Consider the following 10,484-nt stretch of genomic DNA (forward strand, 5'->3'; position numbering starts at 1 on the left):
CCAGTGCAGCAACACCAATTCACAGAGAGCCAATGGAAACGTGACGGTTGGGATCTGGTTCTTCAAAAAGGAGCGTTGTGGTTTATCGTGGTTTGTTTTCTTCATTAACATCCTCAAAATGGCAACAAATATCCAGGAGTTGTATTTTGTTCTGCTGAAGTAAGTGCATTTATGCTCCATGACTTAAACTGCGCTTTCTGCTTAAATAGCTTTATGTTCTAACTGGTCAAATATAAGGAACAGGCTGTTGAATAGTGCAGCTTATCCTTCTGCTTTGACTTATTTTCTGCTCTTCTGCAGTACGTAGCAACCCTTACAAATAATTCTGCAACTCTCCAACGTCAAATTCCTACAGACAAACGTTGGTGTGCAGCCCTTGCCTTTTGGTATGTAAGCTTGGGCAGGGTCACTAAGGAGTACCTACAATCCCAACGCAGGCAGACCTGTTGAAAGGCAAAAAGTGCTATGATTCCTTCTGCCTCTGTCAAAACCAGAGCTCCACATCACACAAATGCAAGTGACAAAAGCATAGGGAGAAATACAGAGCACAGTTCTGTGCTCCGGTGCAGCTGGAAGTGGTTACAAACAGTTTGCAAGTCACACTGACTGGTGTGAAGATCGAATAATATTTCAGCATTAAAACCCTTCCCACCCACCAACCCCCCCCCCCCCCCCCCCAAAAAAAACCAACAACAGAAAAAAATACTTTTCCAAATCATTTATTTCCTGAAGTATCAGACTACCCATCCCCATCATTTTACACAACACAAGATAAGGATACGAACAAAGTGAATTTATTTACAAAGCTATTTGACAACTGCACTATGCTATGCTAATACATTTTAGTGTTAACTAACTCTCTATGCTATCTACTCCATTGTTTGCTGGCTCAGTCTCTGCATTCAGTCTTTGTATGTAAGGTCACACGGGCGCAGTCATCTGGGCTCTCCTCTTCCGTCCGTTTCCTCCGTGGCTGTTCCGGAGCAGCTGAGCATCGTCTCATTGAAGATCGGATGACAGGAGAAGACTGAGCAAAACAAATGCAAAAGAGAAGAGTTGGTTGCCACCAGGTCAACAGGGACAATCACAAAGAGAAGGGAAGAAAGACTTTGAACTGCAAAAGAGAAAGCTGTGTATGAACAGGTCTGTCGTTTGGTTCCGACCTCCAACTCAGGCTAAAGCATTTTGAAACTGTCAGAGCCCCACTGGTGGTTACACCCAGGAAGCGGCCTGTGCAAGAAACGCAGATGCAGAACATTTCCCGTCATCTTCAGCTCCTCCACTGCCCTGCCTTATCTCATGGGCACACCCCTCCCAGCCAGGAACGTTCTGTGTGCTGGGCCACGAGCACAGACACTGACATACCTCCCTCGGCGCAGAAGGCGCGTCCTCTTCTCCCCGACGATCTCCCAGCAGGTCACGCTTCCAAGAGCCGCTGTTCTTCTGCCGGTGCTGGGGCAGCACCGGGCGCTGATCCTGCTTCCTCCTGGAGGAGGGGGTCAAGTGATGTGCAAGGACTCCTCTGCAGCAAAGACAAAGGAAGGTTCTGTTACCGCTAGCCACCATCTATCAACTCCCTTGCAGTTCACGTACTGTCAAGACAAGAACTGCCTTGCCGTCCGCTATTTCCCTATCCACTGCCATCAGCCCCCCACAGCCCCAGGGCTGCCCTCCCCCTGCCCCTCGCACAGCCCGCACTGGGCTGCCAGCCCATCACCTGCAGCTGCCCTGGTGGGGCCGCAGCTGCAAGCGGGGCAGTGCGGGGCTGCTGGGGCTGCCAGGGAGGCGGCTGCAGCACGAGTACCTTCCTGTGAGCAGAAGGCGCGTCTTCTTCTCCGTGATGCTCTGCTGGCAGGACGGGTCTCTGCAGAGCTGCTGTTCTTCTGCTGGTGATGGAGCAGCATCAGGCGTTGGTCTTCATCGTACTGAGGGGAGAGTGGTGTCCCAGGGCGCAGTGGCTCATCTGAAACAGAGACAAAGTTCTTTTCAGCAACTTTCACTATTGCAGTCTATAAATTAACTATCTCCCAGTCACCCATCTTTCTATCCTGCATCCCCCTATCAGCTATCTGGCTATGATCTAACTACATTGCTACTAACTCTTGCTTGCTGCTAACTACCTTGCTATCCACAAACTACCTCTCTACCAATAACCCACCTAGCTATCTGCTATCTGTTCGCTACCTGTATACAACCATCAGCTATCAACGTCGCTATCAACTAATCTACGTCGCTATCAACTAATCTACGTCGCTATCAACTATCATCATACCCTCTTACTATCTATACAACAACTATCTCTATATCCTCTTCTTCATCATCTGCTTCTACTGGCCCCTGATCCCTCCCGGGGCTGCTCTCCTCCCGTCCCTCACACTGCCCGCTCTGGGCTGCCAGCCCGTGATCTCCCTGCTGGTAGGCGGGGCTGCTGGGGGCTGCTGGCGGCTGAGAAGGAAGCCGGGGGCTGCAGCACGGCCAGAGGGGCTGCCAAAAAATCCGGGGGCTGCAGCACGGCCAGAGGAGGGGCTGCCAAGGAAGGTGGGGGCTGCAGCACGGCCAGAGGAGCTGCAGCCACCACCGGCCCCAGCAGCACGGGCACTGCCAGCCAGGGGTGGCAAGGGCAGGCAGGGCGGCCCAGGGAGCCCGCAGCGGCGGTGGGCACGGCGCGAGGTTGGGCGCCGTGAGAGGCCGCAGGTGGCACGGTGAGAACACCGTGCGGACGGGCGCGATGCGGGCGGTGGGTGGCGGCAGCGGGCAGGGCGCCAGGAGCCGCCACGTGTCGCCGCGTGCTGCTGCAGCGGGGGCCGGCAGGGCGGCAGCGGCCGCTCGTGGCGGCGGACGGGCGGCGTCGGCCGGGGCTCTCCTCTTCGGCCCGGCTCTTCCTCGGCCGCGGAGGCGCGGGCGGGCATCGCCGCTGGAGTCGGCGGGACGGCGGAGGAGGAGCTGCAAGAAACGCGGAGAGCGGAGTCGGTCGGCACCGGGTCGAGGGGGAGAACGAGGAGGAGAAGCGGGACCGCGCGTCGCGTCGCGTCGCGTCGCGGCACGGAGAGCCCTCGGCTCCTCCGCTGCCCGGGCTCCTCTCCCGGCTCGCCCCTCGCCGCCAGGAGAACCTTCCGGGCGCCGGGCCGCGTACAGACACGGCCGTACCTCGCCGTGCGCGGAAGGCGCGTCCTCTCCTCGCCGGGCGCTCTCCGCCCTCCTGCGGCGTTTGCCGGGCACGCCGAAGGCCGAGCGGTCGTCGGCTCCGCGCCGGCTCTCCCCGCGCCGAAGGCGACCGCCCGTCTGCGTGCCGCGGCCCTCGGCGAAGGGCGAAGCGGCCCCCGAGGCCTCGGACGGCCCCTCCGCTTCCCGGGCGGGCGGCGTTCGTGCCGCGGACGGCTCCTTCGCCGGGCCTCGGCTCCGCGTGTGCCGGCGGCGGGCTGGCATGGTGCGGAGCGGCCGGGTCGCGTCCTGCCGGCTGCCCGCGGCTCCCGACTGGCTCCGGGTTCCAACCGCCCCCGCCGCGAGGAGCGCAACGGCCGCTCAGCCCCACGCGCCCACCGCGGCCCCGCGCTGCCGGAGCTCGAGGAGCGTTGGACGCCGCTCTCAGCCGCGGGGTTGCGGTGCGCGGTGGTGCCGCGTGGAGCCGGGGGTCGCGTCGGGCACCGACGGCGCTTCTGACGGAGGACATCCTGTGGTTCTCCGTGTCGAGCATCTATTGCATCCCTCGTGCTCATCCCTGCCTGTGTATGTGCTGGGCCTTTAGGCTCTGCAGGTCAACTCCTTGGTTCTGTACCCAGCTGCAGCTCGTCAGTGGTTTGTAGCTCCAAGCAGATCACTCAGCACTTGGTAAAATTAATAGAAGGTATTGCTTGTCTTCAAGTCCGGGTTCAGAGCCGTGCAGTGCTCATCTGTGGTGGTTTCCCCCAGGTGTGGGTGTGAAATTCCACTGCCTGTTTCACACAGAAGTGTTCAATTCTGGTTACTTTTGTGAGACTGCAGGAAATATTTGTCTAAAAATTGCTCATGGAAGGCCAGTATGTGAACAAGTAGGAAACTGGTCTGGTGGAAGACTCACCCAGAGGGTGGTGACGCACTGAACAGGTTGCCCCATGAGGCTGTGGATGCCCCATCCCTGGAAGCATTCAAGGCCAGGCTGGATGTGGCTCTGGGCAGCCTGGTCTGCTGGTTGGTGACTCTGCACGTAGCAGGGGGTTGGAACTGGATGAGCATTGTGGTCCTTTTCAACCCCGGCCATTCTATGATTGTATGAAGTGCTATGTGATCAGTGTGGGTGCTCATGCTATCTTAATGAGTGCTGTCCTTCCATTCTACTGGTTCTCTTTCATAGGGAATATAGAAAAACAGTTGTCATGTTAATGAAGATGGTGTTTTTTTTCTTGCAAAAGGCATATATATAATTGCAGGGATATAAAACATCTGTGAAATGTGTATTGCATATCTGTATCTGTCCTTAATTGTTGCATTTTTTCCCGTTGAATTCTGGAACCGCAGACTGCGGATGGTTATTGAATCTTTATTGCTTCTGAGTTCCTGGGTTGATATTTGGAAATAGAGGCCATGTAACATCACTGATCTGTCTTTGCTTCCTGCACACTGCAGCTTTAAATTCCCAAAGAGTTCCAGCAGTGCGTTAAAATAAGAAGCGGGTGCAGCCTCCACTTCCCGGAGACTTCGCTTTTGTTCTTCCTCGGTTTTAGTCTAAAATAAGTCATTCTGAATAAAAGCCTATTTTTGTTCTTCGTGGGTGGGAAAAACTTACCTCCCTCGGTTCTCATACCGTGCGCATCACCATGATACATGCACGCAGAGCGTTGGTATCTGGGAGATACCAGATAGAGATTGCAGTTACTTTGATCTGCTGGTCACGTGCTAGAGGCAGGAATAAAAGTTCCTCTTCGAAATATGGAGATCTGGAGGTATTTACAGCGTTGTGCTTTCCACCCCTCAGCATTTTGTAAGTGTAGGAGACGTCTAAAGGGATCGCTTGAGCTGTTGCATGAGGAAAGCCACCCTGGCTGTAGAGTGGAGGTTGCAGAGGCATGGACTGAAAACACAAGAGCTTAGGAGAAGGTGTGCTGCGGTCAGCCGAGAGGGCAAATGTTACTGCTACAGCCCGCAAGGGAAGTGCTTACATCACAGAAATAGAAAATTGGGCTTAAGAAGTTATTATTCCTCTCCCTCTGCTCCCCAGGGCAGGAGCTTTAATACCCAAACCGTTTTTGACAGATGACTGTTTAGCCTGTTCAGAAAGATTCAAGTGAGGGAGACTTCACAACTTCCCAAGGCAATCTACTCCAGTGCTCAACTGTCCTAACCATTACTCACATTTAATCTGTGTAGGACACAAAGGCTGACATGGCTTCTGTACCAAGAGAAAGGGACTTTTAGAAAATATGGGATCTTTAGTTCCAATGGGCTGGCTCTCCTGTGATGTGAAAGGTGGTTCCTTCCTTGCACACCATGCTTTGTGACCAGGGTTGGGCAACTGGAAGAAAGAAGCTCTCAGGTCATCATTTCCAGAGCTGCTTTCCAGCCTGAGGACCAATGAACTCAATGAACTCTCCTTAAGATGTGAGATTGGGGCAAGGCTGACAACATACTCCTCGTTCTTCCAGAGATGTATCACCCACTGCGAGGGCAGGGAGGGAGAAAAAGGGGGGAGGGAATCAAATAATATGGAAGGTCTGAGGACCTTCACGTGAAAAAGAGAGGCAAAAATGCATAGGAAGAGGCTTGGAGTACTGGTGGCTGTATGCTGTTGTCAAAGTGGAAATGCAGAAGCTCATCTACACTTTATGTTTGTGTCAGTTGCCCTCTGCAGAAGCGCTGCTACATGGGCTGGAAGTGCTGATGTGTTCAGCTGTCACGCAGGGCATGTTTCAACCACGACTTAGCATTCACGTTGCATTTGTGCAGGACTCTCAAAAAGCTGTCCAACAGGGCTTGCTTGGACCAGCAGCGGATGGTTTGTTCTGCAGGGCAGGAGCTGTGTCGTATCGGTGCTCTGCACTGCCTCTGAACGCGCTGCAAGAGGCCTGGCACGTGTTTCTGGAGGGCAATGTGTTCTAGTAGAAAACCTGCAGGCCGAGCAGGGTGCCCTGCTGGGGGCTGCACAGCGCAGGTGAGGGCTGCTCTAAACTGCTGGTATGGCTGCTCTTGGTGTCCTGATGGTTTGGTGACTCAAAGGAAAACGCCTTTGGTGGACAAAGGCCTGTCGTGACCAGTGTATGTGCCTCAATATCCTTTCTTAAATGGCCTGAGAGCTCTCTCCAGCCCGTACCTTGCTTGTATCTTGCTGGAGGAACCCTTATGTGGACACCTTCTGTCCCTCTTGCAGCTCGTGCACGGTGGGTAGGAAATGGGGAGCAGCTGAGAGCTGTGTGACAGCACCCTTAGACTAGCAAGCCGTTCTCAGCCCTCAAAGCTCTATTGTCAGAGTTTTAACTGTTGGTTGTTAAACGTTACGGTTGCATTTGGTTTGGATGTGCTGCTCATTAAATCCGTCCTCTACAGCTCTTTACAATGCCATCTGCTGGCCGGGTCTGGGGAGCCAGGAGCTCTACCTTAGCCAACCTCTGGATCGGGCAGCTTTCCCTGAGCTCTTTGTGGCCGAAGCGGATAACATCTTCCATCAGCTCTCATCCTGACGGGTATTTCAATTCATCGGGAATAATTTAATTAAGGTGGCCAAGTGGAATAAATCTAATAGGTACCTCTAGGCTATACAAATACCTTAGACCTGAGCACATTTTTTGGTACGAAAGTGTTAACTGCACACGGTTTCATTCTTGTGTGGAAAAAGAATGACACTCTTTTCTTTATCAGCCATTTTGGTGCTGTCTTTTTTAATCATTTCAGGCTTTGAACTCTTGCTCTGAAAGAGAGTCTCTGTCTCTTCATCTTCAGCATCTGCCAGGTCCAGAGGCCTAATCAATGCAGGTTATTGATAGCAAATCAATTAATGCATACAAAGGATCAAAATTTAGGAGCTTTCACTAAATTAATAAGTGATTCCAAGTCTTTTAACAGAGTGCCTCAGATAAGGGCCGCTCAGTCTTCTGGGACAGCAGCCTCCAGTCCCGTGTTTCCAAAGACAAAGAGATGGAGAGACAGCTCTACTTTTACTTCTCCCCCCAATTTAAATAACCTGCTTTTCTCAATAGGAAGCACTTAAAATCTGAGCCTGGAAAGGCTGCCAGGAAGCAGGTCCTAACTGAAAAGAACAGCTTTATCTGTGTGAGGATGTCATGGCCTTGCTCATCTGAGTCAGGTAGGGCTGGCTTTCACAACTACCAGTTTTATAGAAGATACCAGCCAATGCTAGAATCCAGGTTCACTTCAATAGCAGATATATCTGAAATTGGACTAGAAACACACTCAGAAACAACTACATGCTGGAGAGCCTGGAACAGCACGGAGCTCGGGCCAGATCTGTCCCTTCTGCCCTGTGTGCTGTCCCCAGGGAGGGTGTCCTGGGCTCCAACCAAACCTCTTGCAGTTAGCTTCCCTGCCCTGTTCCCTGCTGGGGAGCATCAAGCACATGCCTAGCTCAGCCAGCATCCCTGCCCCAAAGCTCTCCCAAGGGACTGGGTTACCAGGAGCTGCTCGCCAGTGACTGCAGCTCTTCCACCTTTTGACCAAGGGAAAAGCACCAACAGTGCCATGTAGGAAATGAGAGCACCTCTGGCAGTTTATGTGCATGTAGCGCTGCCTGCTATCTGCTCCTGTTTTCCTGCTTAGTAAGAGGGGCCATTCTTTGAAATGCCGGAAACTCTCCTGCTGTGACAGTAATTAACAGGGATGGAGTGGGAGCTGGGAAGTAAATTACAGGAGTACAAATACAGCATGTAGCTCACTGAAGTTGAAGAATGGTTCAAGTCCTTCCACGAGTCCCACTCAGAAAGCCACGGAGAAGCTCTCTCCCTCTTTGTGCCTAACAGTGCCATTGGGTCTGGGTGCCCAACTGGCACTGGGGTTTGTGCAGTGTCATTGGGCTGAGCAACAGGCTGACCAGGGACCACCAGAAGTGGCCTGATGGGCTGGCCTTGATTCTGTTCTTGATCCCATGATGGCAGTGCAAACTCTGAACCAAATTCCTGCAAGCTTTTCCTGTAAGCTTAAGTTGCAAGCCATTCTGTGCTAAAGAATAGTATTCTTATGCACATGTGAATGGTTCCTTGTGACTACAATGTCTGCAGCTCCCCAAGCTTCTAACTAGAAAATTATGCCAGAGGTGCTAGCATTTAGATGAATATACTGCGGTTTACGAATGTAGCTCTTGTCACCGCTGATAGCAGAACTGCATCTAAATTCCAGGCTTATTGGGTCAAACCATGTAATCAAAGGACTGTCTCTTTTCTGCCATACTCTCTACTGATCTCTGCCTGGCTGTCTACTGCAACCCATTGTCTATTCCACTGCTGGCACTGTAATGCAGTCAGTTATCTTCATCTGCCTGCCTTTGGACTTAAAACAGCAACACAGCTGATGTTTGTTGATCTAATCCACTGCTGATGGCCTGGTCTTGCCAAAGACTTGTGATGCTAGCCACATGGTGCTATGGCCAATGGACACTGCAGTTGGCATTGCAGGCCACAGCTTGAGTCATGTCTGAGAGAAGGACAAGGTTAACTCTTCCCCCCGGATCAGAGAGATGAGCTGAGTGAGTCACAGAAGTGGATCTCTGAGGGTGCAGTGCTGCTGTTCTTTGTTTCTGTGTCTATTGGGAACTGCTGTACTGCATCTTGCTTACTTCAGGCAGGGTTTGCAGCCCTTAGATGTGCTCTGCTTTGCCACTCTACCACTGCTTTCAGTTTCCTCCTACAAATGCCCGCACTCACTGCCTGCAGTTCTCTGCAGCCGCATGTCTCAGTAACTGCTTAACCTAGAAATCCATTGCTAAAAAGATCTGACACCATAACACCCTGGAAAAGACTCCTCTCTCCTCCCTCCCCCTCCTCTGCTCCTTCTCTTTTCTTTTCCCAGGATATATGAAAAGCTGTAACTACCAAATCAAAATCTATTTGATTTTTGTACTCCCTTGATAACCGGGCAGCTGATCTCTATCACCCGGCTGAGGCTTATCTGCTGCCTCCAGCCTCCCTGCTGCAGCAATTGGCTCCTGCGGGGACAGTGCTGGGTTATAAAGTGAGACTGATATCATGGTCAGGGCCCTTTGCTTTCTGACTGTGACCATTGTTACAGAGATGTTCCTGAGCAAGTGGCTCAGTTTGCTAGGAAGGCAAGGAGGGAGAACTGGGCCTCTGGGATTTAAGGGTTCAAAGGGATATTTTTAATCTCTATCTTCTTTTTCCATTTAAGTTGTGAAGTGATGCTGAGGGTCAACAGCATAGGCTAAAGCCAAGGTAATGGGCTGGTGGCTTTTCTTTGGTTTCCTTGGTTGTGATTTTAGCCTTATTTGGTAGGCATTGACCCATACGTGGGGTGTTTTGTTTCTGCCAGTTTTGAAAGCGGATTTCTGTAGAAGGAAAAAGGGACAACTGCCGTGCTTAAGAATATTTTTTGTCATTTTTTTACCTGTATTTGTAACTTTTCTGTAACTTTGGGATGAGCGTAGTAGGATGCTGAAGAGGCTGCAGTTCCTTATCTGCACAGCTGGAGGAAGGCAGCTCGTTCCCAGCTACTTAAGCCTTGCAGGATGTGGGAACAGGAGTGTTCCCTTCCCATCCTTTGTGCCTACATCAGGTCCTAACCGTAGTGATTCCATTGTCTGGAGCCCCTGGTAAAGGCTGCACTCAGGTAAGCACCTTTCAGTGGCCAGGATGGGAGATGAGGAAGCAAGGGCTGCCACAAACGGGCTGGTATTATTTACCTGGTTCAGCTGTTATGTGTAATTAAATTTCCTTTAACAGAGTAGTGGGTGAGGGGGAATAGAGTTAACCCAGCTTGCCTTTCTTCCTTGGAATGGAGCAGTCTGGGCAGCACATAGAACTTTTTGGCAGTTTGGGGAAGGACTTGTTGGCAGCACAGCTGAAACTGCATTTTGCTGCCTCAAGCAGAAGGCTGATGCAGGGCTGTCCTTGCAGTGTGTGGCCTAAGAAACGAGCTGATCTAAGTGAGGTGGGGCAGCTGATAAGGCTCAGCTGAGTGACGGGGATGTGCTGCAAGGAATATGAACAGCAAAACATGAGATAGTAATTATAGCTGCTTCTGGGAAAAGCCTCCTTCCCCCCAATGCTCCTTCCCAGCAGAAGCCACCTGGGTTTTATATGGCTCCAACAGAAAGCAGGGAGGGTGCTGTGCTGCTGCCCTTCCCACTGCTCTCCTGCATGGCTGCAGCTTTGGGATGTAATGCCACCCTCTGCCCTGTGCTGTGGTGCTGCCTGCACTGTTCACACAACCTGCTGTGTGCACACAGCTCAGCATTTAGGGCACGGGGCTGCTCGTTTCAAAGCTGTTTTCTATGTGTCTATTAATTGATACAAGCGAAACAACATGCTAACTCTTGCACTACGTGTTCC

At 52.0% G+C, this 10,484-nt stretch overlaps 1 protein-coding gene across 3 annotated transcripts; it reads right to left on the reverse strand.

The window, feature by feature from the left end:
• Positions 1-778: 778 nt before the first annotated feature.
• LOC107049103 (proline-rich protein 36-like) lies at positions 779-3,542 on the reverse strand. Of its 3 annotated transcripts, none has more exons than XM_015292783.4 (4): positions 3,148-3,542; positions 1,805-2,943; positions 1,366-1,522; positions 779-1,027 (listed from the first exon to the last, which is right to left on the reverse strand). In XM_015292783.4, exons 1-2 carry the CDS (start codon positions 3,424-3,426, stop codon positions 2,284-2,286), a joined length of 939 nt encoding a protein of 312 aa, XP_015148269.2. In that variant the 5' UTR covers positions 3,427-3,542; the 3' UTR covers positions 779-1,027; positions 1,366-1,522; positions 1,805-2,283. The 3 variants fall into 3 exon arrangements, with proteins under 3 accessions (XP_015148269.2, XP_040502405.1, XP_015148268.2); XM_040646471.2 differs by having other exon boundaries at positions 779-1,114; XM_015292782.4 differs by lacking the exons at positions 779-1,027; positions 1,366-1,522 and adding an exon at positions 1,570-1,592.
• Between the last annotated feature and the right edge of the window lie 6,942 nt (positions 3,543-10,484).

Source organism: Gallus gallus, chromosome 12, assembly GCF_016699485.2.
Source record: "Gallus gallus isolate bGalGal1 chromosome 12, bGalGal1.mat.broiler.GRCg7b, whole genome shotgun sequence".
NCBI lineage: Eukaryota > Metazoa > Chordata > Aves > Galliformes > Phasianidae > Gallus > Gallus gallus.

What these genes read in the sequence shown, in the direction of transcription:
- LOC107049103 (XM_015292783.4), bottom strand. Translation starts at nt 3,426, where the DNA reads ATGCCAGCCCGCCGCCGGCACACGCGGAGCCGAGGCCCGGCGAAGGAG. An exon ending in CGCCTTCCGCGCACGGCGAG is followed by an intron (nt 2,944 to 3,147) that starts GTACGGCCGTGT and finishes CGTTTCTTGCAG; the next exon opens with CTCCTCCTCCGCCGTCCCGC.